General features: G+C 40.4%; 1 protein-coding gene across 2 annotated transcripts in view; it reads left to right on the top strand.

Annotated features, from left to right (window-relative positions):
* The window catches only part of osbpl5 (oxysterol binding protein-like 5), a 30458-nt gene extending 6928 nt beyond the window's left edge, over positions 1–23530 (top strand). Inside the window, exons 2-23 of one of the 2 annotated variants that reach the window (XM_072435976.1) lie at positions 1976–2031; positions 14459–14611; positions 15375–15448; positions 15914–15994; positions 16217–16318; positions 16392–16595; positions 16741–16825; positions 17025–17187; positions 18245–18452; positions 18526–18710; positions 18797–18878; positions 18998–19096; positions 19214–19310; positions 19445–19543; positions 19652–19749; positions 20785–20874; positions 20959–21095; positions 21184–21363; positions 21455–21581; positions 21654–21765; positions 21849–21948; positions 22018–23530. In XM_072435976.1, the coding sequence (XP_072292077.1) occupies positions 14476–14611; positions 15375–15448; positions 15914–15994; positions 16217–16318; positions 16392–16595; positions 16741–16825; positions 17025–17187; positions 18245–18452; positions 18526–18710; positions 18797–18878; positions 18998–19096; positions 19214–19310; positions 19445–19543; positions 19652–19749; positions 20785–20874; positions 20959–21095; positions 21184–21363; positions 21455–21581; positions 21654–21765; positions 21849–21948; positions 22018–22153 (2595 nt within the window). In that variant the 5' untranslated portion in view covers positions 1976–2031; positions 14459–14475 and the 3' untranslated portion in view covers positions 22154–23530. Of the gene's footprint in view, positions 1–1975; positions 2032–14458; positions 14612–15374; positions 15449–15913; positions 15995–16216; positions 16319–16391; positions 16596–16740; positions 16826–17024; positions 17188–18244; positions 18453–18525; positions 18711–18796; positions 18879–18997; positions 19097–19213; positions 19311–19444; positions 19544–19651; positions 19750–20784; positions 20875–20958; positions 21096–21183; positions 21364–21454; positions 21582–21653; positions 21766–21845; positions 21949–22017 lie in introns of both variants that reach the window. The other variant, XM_072435975.1, reaches the window with a different exon arrangement.
* The last annotated feature ends 3686 nt before the right edge of the window (positions 23531–27216 follow it).

The raw sequence follows: 27216 nt of genomic DNA, 5'->3' as shown, positions 1-27216 counted from the left end.
TAAACAAGAGTAAAATCCATATAAATTAGTTATGGTCTGATGAATTATTATATGACCTTTATTTTGTTAAATGATTGTTTAAACTGTCAGAACATTTTGTGTAAATTGCCACTGGATTTTCAATGTAAAGTCGCACATTGATGACATAGGCAGGGGATTCTGTTTTAGAACTCAGCAAAACTTCCTGTTATTTTTACTTTTTACTTTTCAAATGTCTTCATAAACTTTAACTGATATAAAACTATGATAAATATTTTCAATAAGTACTACACCACCACCAAACAGAGTACTAGTTAGACAAACATAAGAAGCTGCACTTTAAACAGTGATTTTTAAAATTACTTTAACTTTCCTCTCAGAGTCTGTGATGTGTCTCAGCTTCTTTATCACTGTGCAAAGATAAAAACAGAACAGATCTGTTTAGAAAGAAAAACTTCCATATTCACTATACTGTTTGTAGTGTGTATTGTTACTAATACTAATGCATTTGACATATCAGTAACTGCTCTTTAACTCCATAATTCATTCATGCAGAGGCTTTGATGGCGATGGAAAAGAGCGACCTCATCTCGCCGCTGCAGAACTATTGGCAGCTCAGATCAGAAGTGCTGCATGTGCGCCTGTCCCGGGTTAAACACAGGGCAGGCTCTCCAGTGGAAAAAATGGGGCCAGTTTGATACAAAAATAGGCTGGACAGAAATAATGTGGCTAATTCTGAGTTTGTTTGGTTTGCCTTCATGGTTACATTTCTGTTTTGAAAGATGTGATGGAAGTACTCTCAATCGGGCTGTTTCGTAAGTAGATACAAGTTGCCTGTAGTAAAATTCAGCTACTTTTAAAGCAATTGTAATAAACATTGTATAATTACACAACAAATGTAGTAGTAGGGTCGGAACAAGGTCATTGATCAATCACAACTAATTAACTTTACTGAATTAGTTGTATGTGTACTATAAGATTTATTTTGGTCAAGTTTTGCAAAAGAAAAAAGGCTTTTACAATCCAAACTCCTAATCAAATACAATGGCTTCAGTCTTTATAGCGGGGTATATGTATCTGTCAAACATAAGGAAGTTGAGCTGTAAAAGTTCTGAAATCAGACACTGCTGCCATAAAGCTCGCACTCGTTCTTCTTCACATGTCATATTGTTTGCTCTGATTGAACGCAGTGTAAATGACGCTTCCCGAGTCCTGTAGAGTTTGGGGCTGTTTGCTTCTGTGACGTCTATGTTCATACTGTGTACTACTGTTCATATTTATGACCGGCTCCATATATGTTCTTGTCTGTGCTCGGAGACCCACAATCTCTCTCATTTCACTTCTTATTTAGGTTATGGCTTGTTCTGATGTTTAGCAGGAAGATTTAAAGCGACAGGTTTTGTGTCAATGAGTTGCTTTAACAGTAAGAAGTATTAAATATTATTAGAGATCATATAATAAAGTCATATGTTGTTTGGATGGAAGAGAAGACAGTGTTATTCTGTATTTCCTTGAAGCTCAGCAGAGGTCTTGTTGTCTTTATGCTTAAATGGAGCGCACTGCTGTTGGCTGGTGTTGCCTGTAGTGTTTCTGGGTGTGTGTTTGTGCTAATGCTCGGACTGAGGTTAACTGTCTCTTTACTCAGTAAACATGCCGCCTAAATAGATTCCTTGTGAACACACTAGAGTCTTATCATTTACACAGTTTCTTCCGTTGACCCATTTTCACTGGCTGGTTTGTATGAAACAGCGCGCGGCTATAACATGTCATTATGAAGTCAATATTAAGTGGATGACGGCGCTGTGTTTGCAGCTGACAAACAGACAGCTCCTTTTGCCTGGAGAGATGTTCACAGCTCTCTCAGGACTGACAGGCTCCGCCCTCAGCGTCTGTGGTGTGACCAGGAGGAGCAAAGGAGAGAACCAGAGCCATGGCGCCTGTATGGACTGAGCTGAAGTGAAACCTAACACTGAACTGTTGACTGTGTGCAGGTGAGACGGCCGCGCCCACAAAGACCTCTAGATGTGGAGTCTGCTGCCGCTCAGGTCAAAGGTAAGCTCTGTCATGGACACATGCCGTCAGTGGAGTGAGACTCTCCTTTTGTCAAGCTGGTGTAACATGTGCCACTTGCATGCCAAGGTGCCATTGTATCACTGGGACTGTCACCCATTAAGGAATCTAAAAACAGTGTTCTAAAGTGTTTAATCTCACTGAAGACTATTGTGTGAAACTCAAGGTGATGTCATGGATGTCACGTGTGGTGCATATTTATGTTCATTTATGAAATACAAAGTCTGAGCTCTACTGTAGCTCGAGAGGAAGAGAAACTGTGAGACACTTGAGCCCAGCAGCTTCAGGGCGGCTTGTGTGGAGCTGCAGTTTGGATATTGCAATTAGATTAATGATATATGTTATTGTGTTTGTTATAGAAACACTTGAGAGAAAACTGAAATATGAACTGAGAAACAAACACACGAATCCCATACATTTCAGAACATGTTTGTAGATGTCTAAATCTAAAGGGTTAGCAGTTTGTTTGTGTTTTATCTTTATTGTGTTGGACATTATATTTTGTAGTTTGGAGTAGAAATCTTTTAAATAATTACAGCCTTTACACTTTGATAACTGATATGAAGCCCTAGTGTCGTGAGCATTTAGGTTAGAGGGAAGGACACTTGAAAACCTACTCAAAGCCTCAAACGGGCCGTGTGCCCAGAGCACATTTAGATCTTTTTAGCTCTAGTTTAATGACTAGTCTCTTTTAACCTGGCTACACTGCTCTGCTTTTGGCTTTATCTGAAGGATAAGTCTGTTCTAATGCCGTGTCCTGTTTTCAGAATCTGAGGGAAATGTTCCCATAGCTCAACATAGTGTTTGTTTTCAGTTCTCACATAACAGTGACCACAGTGAACAGTGATGCAAGGTGAGATCTAAGTGAACCTGTTTTACTTTGCAGCAATTGTAGATTATTTGGTCAAATTACAAATGAGATTGAATTGTAAATATAGCATAGAACCTATACCATTTTATTTGATATGTTCTTTGTGAAGAATAAAAACCCACAAACAAAAGTACATTCTCCATAATGTTATACAGTTATTAAACCTTCCTTTAGTACAGTGTTTTGCTTTACCTCAATAACTTGGAATCATGCAAACTATGACTTAATACTCCTCATTCAATTGTTCTTTATCACGTTTAAGTAACTAAACTGTAGCGGTTTATAATTGGAAATATCTCTGCATATCTCTGGCAGCCACATTGCCTTGACCTCTGGTCTCCCACTGTGTTGGATTGTGCTCTAGAACTAATAATTAAAGTTACTTTAACTGTATGGTGTTGTTCTAGTGTGGATACAGCAATATTTCCTCTGAGAAGGTCTGAATACTTGACTTCCTGTTGGCTGCTGGACAGATGGACTGGCTTTAGGAGGAGCTCTGTAATGACCTCTGAGAAGTGTGGGCTTCAGGTGGAGGAGCTGCTATAATTATGTAGACTCATTTCTACCATTTTGATCCCTTCAGTTCTGCCTCTGCAGTCTATTTCCCTCTACACAGAGACCCTGAAAAGGCCTTGTCGTGGTGGAACTGGGTCTTTAAATTGCTGAAAAGGGAAGTGGGCCATAAGAGAGTCTGATTTGCATAGATCCTGTGTATAATTTAAGATCTCATTTCATTTATGGCATAGAAAATGGTACATTCGTGGCCCTATAGCTGACTTTAAGGGGACATATCATGTAAAATAAACTTTAATGAGCTTTAACCTTGTTACAACAGCGTTCCCTCATCATTAGTTTTGATCAATCCCTGCATATTTGTGCTTTGTCCTGCAACTGAGATTTGAGTTCAAGTTCAGTTTTCACTTACCTCCTATCCCCGCCCACAGACTCCGAGTGACGCATGCAGGGTTCTAAAATGTCATGACATACTTTTCAAAAAGAAAAATGTAAATGACAATCTACTGCTTGTTACGGTGAAATGTCATTAGAGGTGGGGCTCAGTTGTGTCGTTTTGTTTTGTTATTTTTCTTGCAGTAAATTGTCCAATTCAGGATTCAAACTCACAACACTGTGGCCAGTTGCACATGGACAGTTCTAAAGATATGAACAGGATGTCAATGGATCTATTTCTACTACAGAGCCATTTTAGATCAATATAGCAGTTTACGACAAACACAATGTGAAATTATATTATAGTTCAATACTAATCACTTGAACAATAACATAATATGTTCTTTAAAACACAGCTCTGTTATGCTTAAGTCCCACATGTTGACAATCTTTTTGCCTTGGCTTAGGTTTTGCACGTTGTATGTTCATGTTCTGACTCTCAAGCAGCATGTGAGGTTCAGGGTTTTCTTTGGGTTGGTACAATTGGTGTCAGTATTTTCACTGACAAAGTCATTGACAGTCACAGCATCCTCTGGTGATTGGCTGTTTGTCATGCATTTACACAGGCTGTTTGTGCACTTCTGCATGTGCTACAAAATGCCACACACTTGGCACCACTGCAGGGCCCTCTTCTAACGGCCCCGCTCTGAAGAGGCCTGCTTAAGGCTAAGTTCTCTCACACAGTCACATCTGGCCCACATCCAGCACACAGCAGCCAGCTGGCTCTCTCTGGTGAACAGGTCAGACATGGTAGCAATGTGGCCAGGGACATGTGAGCCAATGCAATGACCTCCATAATACAATAGTTCACCTTATGTTTGTAAATCTGTTGTAAAACACTGTCGGATCAGAAATATTAAACAGATTATTTCTATTTTGTTTATGGTGGTTACAAAATGACAATCTGTTGACTCAAAAATGTTATTTATCAAGGCTTGTCCTTAATATTTGTTGGAAATGTTAGTATCCACTTCCACTTGATTGTTTTAGCAAAAATGAAACATACCAGGCATGATCTCTCTCTCCTGCAGTATTGTCTCATAAAGTAATATATCCGTGACTTAAATAAAACTTGCTGAATATGCTGTACTTTCTAGACTTCTCCCACCAAACCAGGAAATGATTTTGACAGCCCTAAAACAGCTTCAAGGCTTCAGGGCAGTTCTTACTCAAAATATAAGATCACCTCTGAAAAGAGCCAGAATAGAACAGCTCCACCACACTCAGCCCCCGTAGTGTCACAAAGCCTCCCTTCTCCTGCCTTAACCTTTTCTTACCTGCGGCGTAGAACGTGAGCTCATTGAGTCTTTTCACAGTCAACTTCTCTCCATTTACAGCAATTACCGTCTAAATGAGGTAGAATTATCTGTTCAAAATGCCTGAGTGAACTGCCTGTCGGTTCTACTCTGGTTATATAGGTCGTATGGTCATCTATTATTGCTGGTAGGTTTACGACTTGGGTGGCTTAATCTGTGCCAACAGACGCCACGTACAGCCGTCTTAGATCGGTTGTGTCGCATTACGAGGATTTGCCTTGTATTGTAAACAAATAGCCAAACTGTAAGGCGTGCGATAATCTACACACTCACCCATGCTGTGAGGCCATCTGCTAAATATCTTGACCCATATTTGTGACATCATATGCAGGGTCGATTAAGCCTATGATCTAAACAATAATACGTTTAGGATATAGATGGCTTTCCGTAAAACACTGCTAATGTTTACGATGTTCATTCGCTTTGTTTTCTTGGCCTTGTCTGTTCATAAACTTGAATTAGTTGGTTTTTCAGCAACCGCGATCAAGAAACATTTGATTACGGCTTTTTCCCCGATACAAGCGAATGTGAGGACGAACTTTAAGTGCATATGACAGCTTTTATTATTATTTTGTTTGGTTGGATGGAACTTGTGTTTGTCATAGTTTTACTTCAGTCAAGTTGCAGTTTGTCAAGAAAATGAAATAAAAATAAAAGTAGTAGAGCCGAGTTCTAAAACCCTGTGATGTCATCAATAAGCGCCTTTCCATCGTCAATACAGGAACAATTTACACACAACAAATACATCTTTCGGACAATTTGAACAATCATTTAACAAAGTAAAGCTGTTACCAGGTACCATATTTTCCGCACTATAAGTCGCACCTTTTTTCATAGTTTTGGCCGGGGTGCGACTTATACTTATATTTATACTTATATACTTATCGTCCAGTGCAACTTATATATGTATTTTTCCTCTCTTTAATGCATTTTTTGGTTGGTGCGACTTATACTCTGGAAAATACGGTATTATTATTTGTCAAATCATAACTATTGGCCCTTGTTTACATTATGGTTGCCAGGTAACAGCTGTTCCAAACGTCCAACCAGAAGTTACATTATAAAAGCTATCAACGTTGTCAAACTGGGGGGGGAAATAAGCAAAAATCTTAAGATAATCATGTTCGTTACATCTTAGTGAAATGTGTTTTCTAACCTGTTACATTTGGTTAATGTTTCTTTATGTGGGTTAATGATAAAAAATGCAATAAACTGATGTCGTCAACATGTAAAATACAATGACGTTCTAAATCAGACCTCAAACGGCCCCTGCGCTCATAAGTGGTCAGACTAGGCCAGTGGCAGCAGGCTTGTCGTCAGTAAGTATATTTCGTTATTTAATTCTGCCCGTTTACATTTGCTAAACAATTATTATATTTATTTTTCTGTGTCATAATAATCACTGTATTTGTTCATCATTCAATAAATAATTGCTGTAACAATATTTTTGAGGATGGATATTTATCGTCCGTACATTTTCTTTGCAAAAGTACTTACAGCCGGAGAGGGTCGAATAAGTAACGTTTATTATGGCTAATTATAGATACAAAAGTGTTTCATTTTACATTATATTTGTTACAGTTCATGTGTAGTTGTTTTTTTACAATATCATATAATTAGAAAAGGGTTTACTGGGATCATCCTGCTTTAGGATTATTGTGTCAGGAGCCTAGAGTAGTTATCATTATTATGGTCATTTATGGTGATATTTTTCTGTAGCGTTATATCGCACTCCAAATATTGTTATCGTCAGTAATTTGCTGCTTTTTCCATGTTTGTTGCTCGACTCAGCCTAAGCCAAGTCAAGTTTCGATGCCATCTCAACGTGCACCTTCTGTAAGTGAGTTGCTTGCTCCTTTGGGTGACTGTTGCCAGTCCCCGGGAGAGACTTTGACTTCATTAAACCAGTCAAGCTATTAGATACATACAGGTCGGGACACGCCACTGTCACTGTGTGCTTTGGCAGGGACCTCTATGGAACACTATTTGTCTCACTCTGAATTTCGAACTCTTCTAACTCAAAATATTCAGAATTTTCTATTGTAAATGTTGTGTTTTCCTCAGTTTAAAATTTCAAAATGACAAATTCACCTTTTAAATAACCAACGCATAGAGATCTAAGTCTTAAAATTCAACCGTTAAAAGGCTAAAGCGTATTATGAAATGTAATGACAGAATCTCAGCGTGTTTAAACTGTTAAACTGTAGAATTTGAAGGTTTGGAATATTTAAAGGGAGATTTTTTTTTTAATTCTGAATTAAAATGTGATGAAACGCCTGATCTTCCATAGCCCTCCCTCCTTTCCACTCTGTCTAATGATTGCTGGATTTGAGCTTGTGCCGCTCGCTCGCCTCAATAAGGTAACAGTCGGTCATGTGCGGTGGTTCTATCTGTCCTTCCAGTCCCAGCTCAAGGTTAATGTGTTGTGCTGGACTCACACACCGCCCCTAACAAACTCTTATCTGCACACATGTGTTTATAAACCTTAGTAAATATTAGCCTGCTAGCTAGCAACTGTGCCGGTTTATTCAGTTGTGTGAAGTTCTCACTCTTAGGCTCTTTGTGTCGAGGTGCTTTTATTTTGAAATGCGACCGCAGTAGTATATATCCCTGCGTTTAAAAAAAAAAAGAACAGTAGAGTTGTCAAAATCAGGTATTATAACTAATATCAAACATAGATTTTAACGTGTATTGATACTAAAAACAATAACGTAAAGACGACTTTTGACCTTTTGGCTGGACAGTTTTAGAACGATCTTGAACAAGCTTTATCTAGTGTAAGACCACATGGAAACATAAAGAAAGTACTCTTATTTTGTGTTAAAACTGAAAATAAAAGAGTATTTTTAAATTATCCTTGTGGTGTTGAAATTGTTATGGAGTATCAATGCTATTTTTAGTGCTGAGTTTGAAATGTTAGTATTGCGGCAAGGCTACGGAACAGTGTATCAGTCAAAAGGTCATTTGCACAGAGAAAAGGATCTGCGCAGAGGAAGTTGTACGCCATTACTTCTATCTTCTGTCTTGATTCGCTAAACTGTTTTATCGTGCATAATTAAACCTATCTTTAGTTAGTGTGAAGGCCATCAGTGTCAACTCACATGATTTACCTTTGATGTGTTTTCTATTCAATCTAAATACAAAATAAAGTACCATTACATAGTGTTGTAGGAGCGTTCCCCTGTAAAATATCTGATGATGGTTCTGACACGTCCTGGAAAAGAGAAAAATTGTCAAACGTGCTACAAAACTGTATTTTGTCCTTGAAAAACATGTTGTGACCCATTGCTTTGCTGTTTTGAAAGTAAATATAGATAGTTTTGGAGAGCCAGTGAAATAATGCACATAGCAACAGTTTCCAGTGGCTTTTTAAAGATATATAAGAATCCAAAGTTTTATTTATAAACCAGACCTGACTGTATGAAAAACCTCATCTAAAAATACAGAAAATTGCACTTGTTTTTGTGCTGTGACTGAATAAACTGTGCCACAGAAGGACTTTTCCTGCAGAAACTTGCTTACTTCCTTGTTCATAACCACATACTACATCTTATTTGTCAGAACCGTCGAAAAAGGGGGGCAATGTATTTATAGATTCCGTTATTACATAATCAAAAAAAAAATGCCCTGGTAAATCATTTCATGCAAAGTGTGGGAACCCTGCTTTCCCGCGGTGGAGCTGAAACCTGCTCAGATGCTGTGCTTTCCAGACGTTTCTGACCGCAGTCTGGTGAACGGAAGCTCGGACTTTCTCCTGTGCATATGTAATCCTGGCTCATGCTGCAGTGAGACACACACTCATGATGTCACAGAGTCTCTTTTAACACTCACACACACACATACACACACACACGCTGGATGCTGGTGCGGGCTTCAGTTACCATGCACACGCTCCGCACACGCTGCATGCATTAACCATGTGCTCGGGCCACGCCTCTGCTGCCACGTCTAGACCGTCGCAGGCGAATCACGGCCACAGCCTCCCGTTTCTGTCGCTCCGCCAACGCATCTGCTCCTCCCGCCTTAATATCCGGACACTTTTAACCGTCCATTGTGTCGTTGCAAACGTGCAGCTTGATGTCGGCGTTCGTCGGCGTACAGCGGCGCATATTCACTGCAGCAGGGAGAGGCTATTTTTAGACACGGCCCACGAGTGCAGAGAATGCCGGGTTTTGTGCAGGGAAAGAATACCACCAAAATCTGCGCTTTGTAGCCGTTTATTTAGGGAACAAACGAGCAGCTGCAAAATACGCATGGGAACAATAGTGAAAAATCATCCGGGCGCTGTTTTTACTGTACATATGTGAGGCGAGGCCATTTAAACCACATGAAAATGCACCTGTGCGAAAAAAAACCGTAAGTTTCACAGCTAGCATCCGTGGGAAGACAGCAGAGCGTTGAATGAAATATACTGAATGAGTTTTACGTAACGCTGGAACAATCGGTGGATGTTATAATTGAAGACTTGTGGGTGAGACCGTGCTGTGTGGGCCGAGGAGCAGGAGGTCGGCTCAATTATAGGGTTTGGCGCGGTGGCAGAAATGAATTGAGCTGGACAAAAGAGAGCAGAGGTGGGAGATATGAAAGCACAATACAATGCAAAATGATATATAAATGCTATTAAACGTGACAGCACAAGGAGCTACATTAAACATTTAAGTGAAAATAAAATGGAACAGCAAAGTCTTGATTCATTGAGATGTCACAGTATATGGAAATAATTCAAAATGAATAATCTGAACGATTTTAGAAGCAAATATTGTCTTTTCGGTTCAATCTGCTCCAAAACGTGCACCTAAATGTATAGTGCATTTTATGTGGCTGTTTATATCATGATACGGTTACTTTTGCGTTCAGAAAGTTTGATTTCATAAAGCTTGTCACATACAATTAGAACAGTATAATGTATAGTATAATGTACACAGTATAGTAATTTGGAGACCAAGGAACACCAAAAGAATCAAATATGACTTACTTTAGAGTAGCAAAGCAAGATGAAAGAATAAAGTCTGAAGAATAAAGAAGATGGCGGTAAATGCACCTTTTGCAACAACAGTATAATGTAATATCATGTATTTTCTTTTGTTATGCGTCAATAATCCTTATGCAGTTATGTTTATTCTCAAAACAATCGTAAAATTCAATATCGTGACATCCCGAGTCTATTTTAATCTCTCAAACAAGGATTTCAAGTGATATTTCTTCTCTTTTTTTGTTAACTTTATGGTCCGATCACGTTGGTGCGATACTTGAACCTCAACACAGACATTAACGTGCATGTTTCTGCACATTACTGATGCACTGGTAAAGTATTGTCTTATGTATAATGTGATGAGAGTGCCTGTGTCCAGACGAGCCACAGAGTTGTACCGTCTGAGCTGCTGACCCGCAATTGAACAAACGAATAATGATCCTGCTGACCCTGTTCACAACACGCTGGGACTTTGAAGCTTGTCAATAGTTTGAGTTCAGTCGAGGGAAGAATGGCGCTGTAGATGTGTCACATATAAATGTAGGTCTTTAGTTCTGTGGTGTCTACAGGGATGCAACTAAAGCTGATATTGTATTTCATTATTTTATATTATATTATTATTATATTATATTGTTTATTTTACAAATGTATAGAAACAGTTGCTAATGTAATGAGCTAGTAACAGTGATTATCTTCTAGCTCTGACGCTGGTTGAATGACAAGGAATGGAAACAATAAAAACTAATTTAACCATCAGTTCTGGCCTTCTCAGTACGACTGGACGCTACACTCCCCTTTAGAATCTAACTCTGCTACTGTTGTTGTTGTTGTTGTTGTTGTTGTTGTTGTTGTTGTTGTTGTTGTTGTTTTATGGCGGTTGGCATCCAATTGTTGCATTACCGCCAGACTTTATTCCTCAGACTTTTCGTAGTCCTCAGACTGTCGTAGTCCGTAAAAGTACTCCTTCCATTGCTTTGGTGTTACAAAGCCCATGAGGTCATGATATGTTGTTGTTGTTGTTGTTGGTGGTGTTTTATGGCGGTTGGCATCCAATTGTTGCATTACCGCCAGACTTTATTCCTCAGACTTTTCGTAGTCCTCAGACTTTGTCGTAGTCCTTAAAAGTTCTTCTTCCATTGCTTTGGTGTTATAAAGCCCATGAGGTCATGAGATGTCTTTGTTATTGTATCCTATAGAAGTTGTTGTTGTTGTTGTTTTATGGCGGTTGGCATCCAAGTGTTGCATTACCGCCAGACTTTATTCCTCAGACTTTGTCGTAGTCCTCAGACTCTGTCGTAGTCCATAAAAGTACTCCTTCCATTGCTTTGTTGTTACAAAGCCCATGAGGTCATGATATGTATTTGTTGTTTCAGAGACCAACCGGCTTTATTCCAGGGAGACTCTTCTTCATCTTCCTCTCCTTCTTTGACGTTTGGTGCTTCCACCGTACAGCTTTATTCTTTAGGCTTCATTCTATAGGCTTTAATATGTCCACTGATGTCGCCGCTTGGTAGCCGTGCGTCTACGAGACTGGACGAGGACAGGAGACCACCCCCACCCCCATCTCGTCACTCTGATCACTCTGACTCCCCACAAGCAGACCCCCATCACTCCGACTCCCATTTAGCGCCTTTAGCCTGTTTTCTATATCTGCCCAATCAAGCTCCTTTGTTCCAAGGAATCTCCCTGCAGCTTTAGCAATGATCCTGATCCTTTCAGTTCTGCTTTGAGCCTGAGCAGCACAGTTTACAACATCCACCATAAAGAGTACAAAATCCTCTCTATCCACAACCAGGGTATTCTCATTAATTCTGGAACCTGCACACTTGGGACCTCCACTCTTGAAACCTTCACACTTCTTGGGAGCCACGCTGGCCTTTCTCATTTCGCCCTGGCTGGGAGCAGCGCTGGCTCCTCTCTCTGTATTTACTCTAAACTCGTTACTTGAAACTTTCTTGACTGCATCTGCATAGGATACACCTTGAGATACCTTTATTTTATGCACCTCAGCAGCTCTTTTGCTAAACCTGCATCCCCCGTAGGCAGAGCTATGTTCTTCCCCACAGTTACAGCACTTCAGTTTTGCTCCCACGTCACACTTCCCATACTCGTGATCTCCTGCACATTTACCACATCTTTGCCTCCCTCTACAGACCGCTGCAATATGCCCAAAGTGCTGGCACTTAAAGCAACGCAGGGGCGGTGGAACATATGGCCTAACGTCATGGCACATGAACCCAATGAACACCTTACTAGGCAGGCACCTCCCTTCAAGTGTTACCATTACCGACAAGCTGTCACATCTTACCCCAGACCGGGTCACCTTCAACCGCCTAGCGTCCACCACCTTAGCTCCAGTCAAATTCTCCTTAACTTCATCCACAGACGTCGCCGTAGGGACACCTACGATAACTCCTCTGACCGTGTTTCTTTCAGCATCAGACACAAGAATGTCCTTTCCACCCAGACGTTTAGTTCCAATCGCCTTCCGTTGCTGAGCCGTGTCCTTGCACACGACCAGCAGCGAGCCATCTCTAAGGACACTCGCACTCTTGATCACTCCCACAGCTACAGTTAGGCTCTTTGACAATGCCACTGAATTCCACTCCTTAAAGGATGCACTATCCTGTGCAAGCTTTATGATCACCTTACAGTCTCTGCTCTCACTCCGGATATCAATAGCTTCAGCCTCATCCTGCTGCTCATTCCCAGAACCCTCGGACGAGCTAAGGGACTTTTTACGTTTCCGGGCACGTGCAGCCAGAAAAGGCTGCTCCTCCACGCCGTCCAGAACGTCTTCGACCACCGATCCACTCTCCTCCGCCATCTCCCGTCTCTCCAGACCGGAGACTAGCTCTTCTTCTTCTTCTTCTTCTTCTTTGGTGTTTTATCGTAGTCCTGTCGCATTACCGCCAGACTTTTTCATGTGTTACACTGGATTGTAGGATTTTTGGTGTTCAAAAGGCCCCGCGGATTGTAGGATTTTTGGTGTTCAAAAGGCCCCGCAGCACAGTTTACCTGACCGGTCATGTGAGGATACAGGCGAAAAGAATGTGTATTTGATTACTTTCCGCTTTGATCACGTGGACTTTGAAGACAATGAGACATAAACACAGCTCTCTTTCTCTCACTTTTTTTTTTTTTTTTTTAAATACGGTATAGCGTAAAACACATACTTTGAAGACGTACAGCTACGGTAGGTGGCGGTAAATGCACCTTTTTCTGCCTTTAAAAGTAACACAACAACAGCAGAAAGCAGTCTGTGCGTGGCCGTCGTGGTAAAAGTGATCCACAATGATGAGAAGTAACGTGTGAGTGCGTCTTCTCCTTAAAGCGCTGTATTTACAGTAGTGAAGTGCCAATATTGTGCTTTCCCAGTGGCTGTGGGGGGCGCGGGTACTTTTGTATCTTCCAAGGTTGAGCGTGCCAGAAAAAGTTTATACTTGACTAGGGCAGAGTATTTTAGTTGTTGACTTGTCAAACGATTATTTCTATTGTACAGTGATAGTTTTTGAATACTTTGTCAACCAAATTAAGGTTAAATATGGATATGGTGAAAAGGCTTCTAAATAAAAGATATTCACAAATAAAGTGCATTATTGATCAAAAAATTTAAATTCTTTGTTCTTTTGTGACATTTTGATTTAATAATGCCACTGTCTTTGTTATAAAAGGTCTTTTCGTATGTGTTTTAGTCTGTATAGTCCAGATAACAGTTGCGATGATCAAAATACGTTACAGCCCTACATTTGACCCATGTATGATAACAGGTGAGAAATATATTCAAACCAGACAATGATTCAAATGTTATGCCTCTTGAGGTTGATCAGAGGGTAAAACACAGACTTTGGTCATTTCATAAACATTTCTTCTTCACTTTGTTTACATCGACATTGCTAAAGCTCTGTTATGGAAATGCTCTAAAATAACCTATTGTTTACTCCTCAACAACAACAACAGCAGAGTGCAATGAATGAACCACATTTTTTACATTTCAGTGCATAAATTAGACACGCTGCTTGTTGTATTTGCAGCTTTTATTTTATTTTTTTCAATTCTTTGTTGTGGAAACCATGTGTGAAACGTAGCATGGTGTGTGGAGTGCGGTGCGTCTCCCTGTGTGCACCGGAGCCCTCGTCACCGCTTGGCGCCTTTATGTGGGCATCTCTGACATGTCGCTGTACAGTGAGGCTTTTGTTACAGTCGGTTCAGAAACAAATAAGTGTGTGTTTGGCGTCCACATTGCGCGCATCTCTCCTCCATGCTTGTCGTCTCACTGCTTGTCGTCTCATGTCTCCGCAGAGGACCCGTTTGGCAGAATGAAGGAGGAGAATTTGTTCCAGCGGAGGTTTTCTCTGTGCCCCACTGCTGTCTCTCCGCCAAAAATTGAGCCGCACATCCTGACCCGGAACCTGTCCTACTCCGGAGACAATGACCTCTATAATATAAGCACAGGTACAAGCTCAAGAAAAGCACATTACATTTTTTTTTTTTTTTTTTTTTTAAAGGGGCACTGTGGGAGTTTTTTCGTTCTGTTCTTTATTGATATGTTGTTGCTTTGTCTCTAATATTGCACTGTGGTTTTATGTTTTTGTCTGTGGGGAAGGTGAATGGGAGGTTTACTTCCAGAATCAAGCGGGGCATCATTTAGTCCCTGGTTTAGGCCTGGTTGTCGTGGGAATTGGACAAATATTCAAGATTTTATGATGTAGGATAATTTACTGCTTGAATCTAAACCAAATCCACTCAAAATAAGATCCAAATCCCAGGTCTAAACCCTAAAAGCTACAACTGAAGATTGATTTATTCCTCTGATGGAAATAAGAATATATGATTTAGAACTATGTCTGCTTGTAGTGAAGGAGCAGTGTGTTCTGTTTCAGGGTTTTATTTGGTCTTGGACTTTAAATTAAAACGAAATACTATAAAACTTCAGGTGACTTTATAGTATTTTTCGCCCATAACTGAATAAATAGACAGTTAATACCATACTGTCGAACATTCCTGGCAAAGCAATAACATTTTCATGAGACTTAAACATGTGACCAGAAAGGTTCCGTGGTGCACCTTTTAAACATAGATAGCAGTGTCTGGTGCAGAGTCTGTGTCAGTTCTCACTGTAATAGAAAGTCCACAGTGCTGTTGTCGTGCTTCAGTGTGTGGCCAGTTGTGCACCAGGTTCATCTGTGTGTGACTGTGTGTTGTGGGTTCCCACCAGGCAGTGAGGCAGACGCCAACGGTCTCCCCATGATGAGTAATGAACTTAGTCCTGCCCAATCCCCAAGCAGCAAGGTAAGGACCCCACTCCTGATTGGGCAGATTATTTCATGTCATTTTCTTTATTTTACACAGATGTTTTGTGTTCAATATTTTCTCATGTGCTTTCACTAACACTGGTGGGAACACTTTAACTTCACACAACCTCTGCTTGCTAGGCCCCGTTGTTGCCTTTCATTACACGTTTCATTATTTCCGTTTTTTTATGATACACATTTTAAATTTGGTTAATATTTGTACTAAGTTTGACCTCATCCTTCCTCATCTTGTGTTCTGTTTCCCCATTTGCGCCACTTTCTCATGTCCTTTTTTACCATTTCACTTCTAAATAGATTTTTCTTGCCACAGTTTTTTATTTATTTATTATTTGAGGAATAGAATAACCTGCACTATGTTTTCAGACATTTTAGGACATTTCCCCCTCAAGGCCTATGGAAGAGTTATTGTATTAGTTGCTGCATATGGTTTGCTCTCTTTCAGTCTGAGTCCAGGATGTTCAATGGTGTGGAGAAAGAATGTCCTTCCCCGACAGAGAAGTTGGCCCGGAAAGAGTCTCTCAAGGTACGCAACGTTTGCTTGTTTCAAAAAATTTAAATATTGGGGTTCACTGTTTCTACAGCTCCTCATGTGTCACGTCATCACTTCTTTGTTACTCCTTTATAAGTTGGAGTGTGATCCAGAGTCAAATGAAACAATGTTAGCCTCTGCCACCACCTAGTGTTTGTATGAAGAATACCAGTCGGTCAGAAAATCAATTTATGTATTTATTTGTGTAATTTCTAGATGCAAAAGCAAAATTATAGGCAAGAAAAGAAACGGGCGGCTAAGGAACTTTCTACTGCACTAGAGGACCCCAGTGTCGTCATCACGTCCAACTGGCTCAAGGTACAGCAATTATAATCACAAGAATGCAATGTGCAGATTTTGAACATTCTCTACAATTCCTTTACGTTAAAAGATACGAGGGTCTTTAAAAAGTTGGACCAAGCTCTGGTGTGCCCTGAGGCCTGGAGTTTTATTGATCTATAAGACCCCAAAGGCAGACCATTGGGTGGGAACCATTCTGCTGAGCGCATGCAAGCTCATTGAGAGACCTTCTAAGAAGGATGGCTTCTGCTTCAAGCTCTACCATCCTCTGGAGAAGTCCATCTGGGCTGTCAAGGTCTGAAATCCATCTATTCAGAATGCATTTATTTTTAAAACTTAATTGTTTACGTAGTTACTATTTCAATTCAATGAAATTCAATGAAATATTTTGAATGGCATCTTTGAGAACATGTTTGACCTTTTTCTGTCTGTGATGTCAGGGTCCAAAAGGAGAGAATGTCGGCTCCATCACACAGCCTTTGCCTAGCAACTATCTCATTTTCAGAGCTGCCTCTGAGTCCGACGGTGAGCACTGCACAAACACACACTGGTTTGAAGAAGAAAACAAGCTGAATCCACCTTGCCCTTTACCCATGTATGATTGTATCCATGTGACTGTGAGATTGGTGGCCTGTGGGCACAAATAGGCTCTGACACTTCTGTCAAGCTGCCCCAGGAGGCAGCTGTGGCCACTTGTAGTTACATCATAACTGTGTGTGTGCAGGCCGGTGCTGGATGGATGCTCTGGAGTTGGCTCTCAGTTGTTCTAGTCTTTCCAAACTGACAGCTAAAGGAGGAAAAGAGGGTGAAATTAGCACATCGTCAGAGTCTTCTCACATCCTTCACCTGCTGCAGTCGACTGCACTGACTGACGCTGAGCTCCTACAGTGAGTCTTCACCCTCACCGCTCTTCCCTGTGCAGAGGATATTGAATCAGTAGCATTTCCAGACACAACATGTAATATTTATTTCCCTAGCATGATAATAAAGAATAAAGTCTAAAGAATAAAGTCTGAAGAATAAAGTCAGAAGGATAAAGTAGGTGGTGGTAATGTAACACTTGGATACCAATCGCCATAAAACACCAACGATTTTATTCCATTATATTTTTATGTAATAACAGATAATTGTCCTGGTAGAAACAACAAGCCTGTTCCTAGAGTGTTTTTGAGCTGTTCTTCCCCTGCCTTCCTCTGAACCCTTCCTCTGGACTGCAGTTCCACATCTTCCGTCTCTCCCAGCCAATGACACCATCCTTCAGTCACATGACTAAAAGAGGAGCAGGAAGAATATGATCCACCCGTCTGTAGCAACAGTCTGCTGCGAGTGTATACACGACTGACGCTTAAGGGCAATTGTATTGGAGCTCCTTGCGCTTTTTACCCTTTTTGGATTTTGGCACCTTTTTAATTGCGACAGAGGAATAGAGCTGTTTGTCGTCGTGGTAAGAGCTCACACCTGCTGGGTGTGTGTGAGTCAATAAATAACCCTGCCACTTGCTTTTGTTAACAGCAGCTAGAATGCCGTGTTTCCGGTTTAGTCGAGCCTTTTGAAAGATGTGTCCTTTCGCTGCATTCTAAGCACATTGTAATTGAATATAATAGTTGAAGTTTATGTTTATTTGTTATAATCTACAGCACAAGATACATACTGTTCCTTTCAGTATTTGTTAGTGTACTCTCTATTCTTACTTTTCCATTTCAACAGTTCTTTATTAACAAGTATTACATAAGGTGTGTATATGTTACTATTGTTTCAAATCAGGTTAAATTCATTCATTATGAATTCATTAAAGATCAAATTAGTGTTGCTAAATAGACACGCCCCTGAAGAGACGGATAAACAAATATATATATATATAGCATTTTCTTGGGATCTTGTTACATTTAAACACAGACGCTCGGTTGTCTTGGTGAATTCTAACATTGGTTTTTGCCTTCCTAGGTTGAGTGACAGTGCGCTGCTGGGCCATCACAACATGGAGCACGATGGCTTTTCTGACAAATCAGAACGAGAGGCTCATGATGATTGGGACACAACAGTCAATGAAAATGGTGGAAGGCTAACAGAGGAAAGTGACCAATCAGACGAGCTGCCGCCTGGGCCACAGGCTACAGCTTACATTGAACAGAGCACAGAGGAGATGGGAGAGGTAAAGAATATTACATTAAGATCTTTTTCATGTTCAAATAATTGTAAATAATGACCCAAATGTGTCACTCTAGGCTGGCGAGTCGTCACAGGTGGAGACGGTTTCAGAGGAGAACAAGGGGTTAATCTGGGGTCTGCTCAAGCAGCTGCGGCCAGGCATGGACCTCTCAAAGGTTGTGCTCCCGACGTTTATTCTGGAGCCACGATCCTTCTTGGACAAATTGTCAGATTATTACTATCATGCCGATCTGCTCTCCCAGTAAGTCTGTTTATGTCAGAGAACGACCAGACTGCTCACTGTTATATATTGTTGTTTATGAATATGTTGTTACTTTTGTATGTCAGAGCTTCACAAGAAGAGAGCGCCTATGGTCGAATAAAGCAGGTGTTGAGATGGTACTTGTCTGGCTTCTATAAGAAGCCCAAGGTAGGATGTAGTACAATATTACATATTACTGTTTAACGTTATAGTAATGATACATGAAACTGAATGTGTACTTTTTATGCAGATAACGCACACTATTGTTTGTTTACCAATTATTTTAGGGTCTAAAGAAGCCTTACAATCCAATACTAGGTGAAACATTTCGCTGCTGCTGGCTGCATCCTCAGACCGACAGTTGCACCTTCTACATAGCAGAACAGGTGAGACCAGTAAATGTGATTCTAATGTCGTGACTAGTGAGGAGTTAAATGACATGAGGGACCTGACACCATTTTCCTTCATCTCTGCTCAAATTTCGCACCTTTCTGTTTTCTCAGGTGTCCCATCATCCGCCCATCTCTGCCTTTCATATCTGCAATAGAAAAGATGGTTATTCTATTAGTGGAAGCATCCTGGCCAAATCCAAGTTCTATGGTAACACATCTTTAGAAGATTTACTAGATATTTGGATATACATTCATGATTTTACCAGAACCGTTTTAGATAAGAGAACAATGGGGAAGATTGTTTTCTAAACATTCATTGCATTGTATTTTTTGCCATTATAGGAAACTCTTTGTCTGCCATTCTCGATGGCAAAGCGCGATTACTTTTCCTAAGCAGAGAGGAGGAATATGTAATCACCATGCCCTACGCTCACTGTAAAGGTAATAACTGAGACATTATTACTTCCCTGTTTATCCTACAGTATAATACAAATTAATTCAACATGTATAAATGTGCATGTCTGTAAAAGTCTACTCTGTTCATTGCAGGTATCCTCTACGGCACTATGACACTTGAGCTTGGTGGAAAAGTTACCATCGAATGTGAGAAAACCAAATGTTTTGCAGAACTGGAGTTCAAACTTAAGGTAGATCACACCACTCTTTTAGCTGATGTATTCATAGCAGTGGAGGCTGGTGGTACAAATTATAGGGGGGGCTATTTGACTATTTGTGTTTTTTTTTTTTTTTTATGTATCCATACAGTCAATGTCCAAAATAGAAATTTTGAACATTGACTGTATGGATACATATTTTAAATACACATTTACAACTGAATTAATTAAGTAAACAGTAAACACACTTTATTTCCACTTTTGTTAATGAGTTAGAAGTTAAGCGATACTTAATGCTTAGTGTTAGCCTTATGCAAGTAATAAACTAAAAAAAAACTGCGTGTTTGTTGTCATGGTAACGTAGCACGGGTTTGACAGATCACATGTCTCGGATTGATATGAAATCAGCCGCTTTCAACACGAATAAAGCAGCAAACAGTCGAGCAGCTCATTCTGAGTCGTTTTGGACGTACCTTTTGTCACAGACGTCTGTAGATGCAGTTTTAAGACGTAAACACAGAAAACACGGCGTGTGTGGCACTTCCGCGCGCAGCGCGCGCGCACATGCCTCTGTCTCTAGCGTAAAAAGTGTAGCTCCATGGCGTAACTACTACGTTCAAAAAGGCGCTTTCTGGAGCGCCCCAAAGTCGCTATTTTCCTCTAGAGAAAGTCATAGTGACGTAGTCACTTTTGATTGTGATTTGATTGGCTAAAAATCCCCATTGATTTTCTATGGGACTCTGGGGCGCTATTCAAACCGCCCCACGGGTACGTAGAAAAGTGACGCAGGCTGCGCGCCGCGCAACCAAAGTATACATCTATATCTATTTATAGATATATATATGGATATATATTATTATTTTACACATTTATACTAATAAGAATATAAGATATTTTTGAATAAATTATATTGTTTTAGACACAAAAGAAATTGACGTAGTTAGCAGATTGACGGGGGGCGGCGCCCCAGCGCCCTTAATGGACCAGCCGCTGCTGATTCATAGTCATTTAGCTGATAATTGTCCAATATAATATTAATAAACTAAGTAATATGTTTTCCTTGAACAGCCTTTTCTTGGAGGCTCAAGCTCAGTGAATCAGATCAGCGGAAAGATCCAAGTGGGAGAGGAGCTCGCAGCCACTGTTGAAGGGCATTGGGTAAGATCATAATCTGCACAAATGCTACTAATGTTATGTCCTGATTGTTTACATATAAAAGGGTTGATTGTCTCTTGTCAACAGGACAATGAAGTCTTCATTAATGAAAAACGTTCAGGCCAACAGGAGATTCTGTGGAATCCGAGCACAGACATCCGCAACAGCCGCCTCAAACGACAAGTGGTTCAGATGGATCAGCAGGGGCCTTTTGAATCTGAAAAGTACAACGAATTCAGCTTCTTTTGCCTTGTCTCGTGTAAAAGCAGTCATTTATACAGTCAAATATGTTCTCTGTTATCTTTCTAAAAGACTGTGGCAGAATGTGACCAAGGCCATTCAGGAGCGGGACCAGATGAAGGCCACTCAGGAGAAGTTTGTCCTGGAGGAGGCTCAGCGTAAAGAGGCCAAAGAGCGAGGAGACAAGGCCTGGACACCACAACTTTTCCAGCAAGACCCGGTCTCGTCTGAGTGGACCTACAAGCATCTTGAGTATGAAATCATGGAGCGATGAAGAATGCCATGGTTTAATGACCTACTTAATTTTAAAATGTATTTTTATACTTTTTGTCATTTATTTCAGCACAAGAGCGTGGGACAATGAGAGCTGCCTTGTACAGTTTGAAAAAGATGGATTAATTCAAACCCAGGAGAAGAATCGTAGACACAATGGTCTCTCCTACAGCCATAGCTGGGGCAGCCAACACAAGGTGAGCTGCACTTTCATTTTATTCCACCAAATCATATTTTAACATTTTTTCATTTATTTTTAATTGCTATAGTCAGAAAATAGGAAGCGCAGGAAAGCGAGCAGTCAGCCATCAAGCTGCAGTCAGAACACAGAGAGCAGCAGCACCACGCCAGAGCCCACACACGAGTCTTCTGACAACGAAGGTGACACTAATGCTCATACAGCTGTAGTCATTGGCAGGTTCATACATGGATGTAAATAATTTTAGGGTTATTTGTTTCAGCAGAGTTCTCAAAATGTGTCCGGTGCAGCAAAGAGGTGCAGGACATGGCTCTGATAGAGGCTTCCATCTCCTCTATAAAGACGACACAACAGGACATACAGAGGTGATACGAGAGTGTTTATTTATTTGAACTGTATTTCCAAACTCTTTCTGACTGTGATCCTATTGACAGGAACCTGGGGGCTCTGAGTCGTCAGCTGATCAATCAGCAAGCGGCCAATGACTCTATGACGTTAACAGGCCGCCACTGCCTCATCCTGTGTGTTCTGCTGCTGTCACAGCTCCTGTTCAACTGCATGTTCACCTGAGCCCACTCTGGGGGCCGAGTTTCCCTCTGATCTGACCTCAGAGAAAGCTGACTTCAGATCAGCCCAGAGAGCAACGCTGCCCTTCACTTGTCTTAAAGCAGGAGAAGAGACTTCAAGCAATAAACACAGACACAGCCTGACACACCTGCAGAGAGAAAGGGCACCCCCTACTGTAGCCAGACTGTAACAGCAGTGGCAGCGATGCACTTTGGATACTAGAGGATCAACAAACAAGAATGGCCCAAAAGACTCTGAATAAAAACATGTGAAATGTTTAGGAAAATGAAGAATGATTTAGTTCCATGACAGAGCGGATGTTTCACCATTCCTGAGTGTCTTTTTATTGCCCTGCAATACTGTTTATGAGTGTGTGTACCCATATAATTGCATCTCGTTCTTATACTTTAGGCCCTATGGGCGCAGGCTAAGGATCACGTCTAACTTTTCCCAATCCCTTCACACACCACATTATGGGCCTTATTGCTGAAGCCAAAAAGAAGAGAAACACATTAGTGAAGAACGCAGAGCTCTTCCAATAGTGCAATTGTGTTTTATATTGATGTATGTTCACATCCACGTTGTCTTGTCTCTTAATGATACATTTTACCAAAACAGTATTTATATTGAGAAAGAAGAGTGAGTACTTGTTTACAGGGATACTGTGGGTTTGCCTTCCCATGGAGGAGGGAGATAAAAGGAGGCGGAGAGAAACTGAGCTGATAAAAGCACTGCTCTGGTCCAAACCACAAGCGTAGTGAGTACAATCAGTTACAGAGAGCAGTGCACAGAAGGAAGAACGAAAAAACTGTAGGATTACTTCGGCTTATAGCGGTTTTGATCCACATGAAGTCATGAGACTCTTTAGTAATAATTTTCATTTAATCAATTTGTACAGATTATATTTGTTCACTGATAGTTTGTGTGTCCAAAAGAGATTTCAGAATGTATTTATTGGGTGATTAACCTGACTTTCTAATCTAATAGTTAAAGGACGGAGAACAAGGGTGACAATCGCTCTCCCAGAGTCGTCCATACTTTGTGTGTTTGTGTCACTGTGTCACGCGTGTGCCAGTAAGCCATTACACTCGTGCTGAACAGAGCCACTTCTGTCACCCTTAGAGGTTCAGCCTCAGGTGGTCCATCAATATTCTCACTCACCTGCCTAGTGGGAGAGCAGCTGAGAGCACAAGACTTTATTTACACTTGCATTGTTGGGATACATTTCTTTCTGTTTTCTATATCCTACTGCCATGTTGTGGGGGTTTTCCATGCCACATGTTTTTGTTCTATTGAAATAACTTCACATGATGAAGCCTGTTGTTTTTATTCATACCCATTGCATACTGTAGCACTACAGTAAAGTTTTTTAACCCCTAAGCTGTCTGTGTTGTTTATTAAACTTATTCAGGGGAATCCAAGGGGGACTTTCAAAACAGCTGAATCATCAAATTAATATGTGATAAATCTAATCATCTAAATTACAGTAAATATATATTGGCCTTCCAAGGCATTCATTCCTCCTACATCCACCAGAGAGAGCCATTTACTTGTGACTGACCTCACTATGATCTGAGCAGTCACAGTCTGAGTTGAAAACCATCATTTGACCACACACTGCTACACAAAGTGAACATTTTGAGCTCTAAGCGTGAAAGGAACCACAGATCTGACACTGGACATGGCCCTGAGCATGTGAAAATCCTTTTGCAGACATAACATGCATCCAGACCACACAGAGACCCCCAATGACGCTCCTGGATGCTTCACATTGTAGGGGCCCAGTGGCAGATTGTATTGTCTCATTTAAATTATGTTAACAACGTAATTTAAACAAATGTATTATTTTCATACTTAATTTTAATGGGGCAATACTTATGAGCCATAGCCTTACCTCATACAGGATGTGTTTATGTTATTTGTGCGTTTTAGTGCTGGCAATGAAAATAGCTCAGCACCTACCGCTTCTGTTTGCCTGCTTGCTTATTGTAATCCAGAAAAGTCTTTGAAGTTTGTGCAGAGAATACCAGTCGTATCAGTGACAGATTCATTACAAAGAGTTCAGTGGTTATGTGCAGAGCCGCAGCATTAATGTTAAGCTTAAAGTAGTGACCCCCCATGGCTTAAAATAATGGTCCGGAAACAAGTTTGACCCCAGGCTTCTGTCACTTTAGCCGGGGTCATCAGGCTGGACACACGTGCTTTGTCAGTCATATTTTACTTCAAATGTCAATCACAAAGGTCAATGTAAACCACACACATCGCAGTGCATATTGTGAAAAGAAAGACATCACAATTGTTGGATTATTCACAACAGCTTTAACAAACAGTGGTGAAATCCTCAATTCACCACCAACACTTTACATTTAGCTTGACTTTTTTAGACTGAATTGAAATTACTCATGACTAAAGTTCTAACGATTACTTTATATAGTTCTTACAATCATATAGTTTGAGCCGAATAATCAGGATTATTGATTAACCAAATATACTTAAGTACATGCGCTTTGGTTTTAGTGTGAATGAAGTTTTGACAATATATAATTTGACTAATTGAATGAATTATTGTGTAGTTCTAAGTGTTGCACATGTATTTGATGGGATTTTAATTTATTTGATGAATTCCAAATGTATGGCCTGACATAAAGGGATTTTACTTTGCATTGACCCTCATCTAATACTGTTACAAATATTAAAAGTACATTGCCAAATTCTGCCCTGTATGTGTGACTTCCTGCTGATAGATTCCCTTATTATAGTGAGTCATTTTACACATTTTAATGTAAACTCAAATTTGCTGTAAACCAAATTTATCCTAATACAATATCGATGAATCAAATATTTCAGAGTGACTGCAATCTATCTCCCACAATGCAGCCTGGATTCTGCCTTATCTCATCCAAATTGTCATCAGAAAATGTTTAGAAGTCACAGTTTACTAACACATTTTTTGATTCGTATATCAAAATTATTCACAATTAATCTTACCTTTTTTTTTTACTTCAGTCCTGAAATGATGTATTCAGAATACTAATGCTGTATTAGTTAACATTGGGCTGCACAAATCGCTGCATATTAACTTGTTGGTCACATGAACATTGGACATTTTACACAAATCATCACCATATTTTTAGCAGCGAGACTTTCCCCCTTCATCACCTAAACCATGAATATAATAGATCCATGTTCACCACACACAGAGCTTCGGAAGTGCCCATCCGTGATAAAAAAGGCAAAAGTGGGCGGGGCGAAATAAGATGAATACAGCAACTCAATATGAAACGACTCCAAATTCACACATGCAGCTTTACCTGGCATTTAGCCCCAGCAGCAATGTGTGAATGAAGCAGGAACTGAATTCCATGCATTTTTGATCTGGCACTTTCCCTGGTAAATTGTTTGCCTGACTGACCAGCCAGTCCCTCCTACATTCTGGTCAAATGCAGAAGGGTCTGGAATCGGACCAATGAGGGCGTCAAAAAAACTCTCCAAGCATGAACCACCGCCGCTAATTTGTGTCACGTGTCTCTCAAATGTGGAAGACGTCTCTCATTTTAGGAACGATTAGAACAAAATGTATAACTTAATTTACCTCAGATTTACAGAGTTTAGTGCGTCGCTTGTTGACTCAGCAGAAGTCGGAAACGTTTCTCAGTCTGTGTTATTTTTTTCTCATAAGCCTCCATGTTTGTTTAGACACAAACGGACAATGCGTTTGTCTGATTGGTTAATCCGCCTGTCGATCACTCCCTTTGGACATCGAAGCGACTGGGTTGGATTCCAGACCAAAACGTCTTTGTAAATCATTTTAAAAGCATGTGGTATTGGCTGGTCAGGCAAGTAAATTGTTGTAAACCAAATGTATCATACTACAAGTCATGGTTGTAAATTGCCAGGACTAAAACGAGGAACGTGTGAAAAAAATCCACAAAATTGCCAGTACCACCTCTTGTTTCTTTGGTTACGAGCTTGGTTTCCCTAGTTACGCTATCTGCTAAATTGTCCATTTAGTTTTGATTTAAATGATGCAACACAATACTATTCACCTTATTCCGGTCCATGTAATCCTTCTTCCAGTTGTTTTAGTAAAGCGAAAATAAGTTCTGCACAGACTAAAAAGCCATTGTTAGGTCGCTGATATGTGACCGGAATTTCCAAGTAGGAATTCCAAGATGGGAGGACGTTCCAGCGTGAACTTGCATGTTACAAAATACATTTCACTGCAGATATTCAGTTTTCTATAGATATAAATGATTTTTTTTAAAGTAGGCTATTCTTCCCAACACTGCTGATAATTAGAGTGACTCTAGCAGCAGAGGTGAAACAGTGTCAGCGTCACAAAGAGTCAGTCCAGCCATTTCTTTATACCCAAAAGGATCCAAAAAACACCATCAGTTTGAATCGGGGGTTACCGTATTTTCTGGACTCGCACTGGAGTATGAAATGCGGTTGCAAGTGTGAAAATAACAAATAATATGACATATAAGTCGCTCAGGAGTATAAGTATAAGTGTATAAATATAAGTATAAGTCGCACCCTAGGCAAAACTATGAAAAAAGGTGCGACTTGCCGACTTATATTACGGAAAATACAGTATTTTAAATGTTTCAGTCAGGCGTTTTATGGAAAATCAGCCAGAATGATATGGGATCAATAGCTACAAACAAAATACCATATAATTTGAATAGTCCAAAGTCTTCCAAATATCACGTAGAAACAGGAAGCTGACAATGGCGTGGAGTTGAACACATGGATCTCTGACATTATGAAGCGGTGGAGCCGGAGCTGCTGAGGTGAGTAAACACAGAGGACATGCCTGTGCTTGTCTGCAGGGATGTCAGACTGTTGGAGCCGGCGTCTGCCTGAGGAGCTTCACAGTCTGCATCCAGAAGATCAGGTGTCAGGAGGTGGTTTGTGGGGGCTGACGTGAATGGTAAATTACAGGTTTGTGTCCGGAAACAGCCGCAGGGGCTTCAAATAGTCAATACAGCTTCCTCTTAAAGGCCTATTGGTGTAAACATTAGTGTAAACACGTTCTCATAAGATATTACACCGTTACAGTTATG

This window comes from Eucyclogobius newberryi, unplaced genomic scaffold (assembly GCF_026437365.1).
Source record: "Eucyclogobius newberryi isolate DKJ021-1_F unplaced genomic scaffold, fEucNew1.0.hap1 SCAF_7, whole genome shotgun sequence".
Lineage (NCBI taxonomy): Eukaryota > Metazoa > Chordata > Actinopteri > Gobiiformes > Gobiidae > Eucyclogobius > Eucyclogobius newberryi.
The sequence above is the reverse complement of the archived record's forward strand: the minus strand, read 5'-3'. Positions and strand labels throughout refer to the sequence as shown.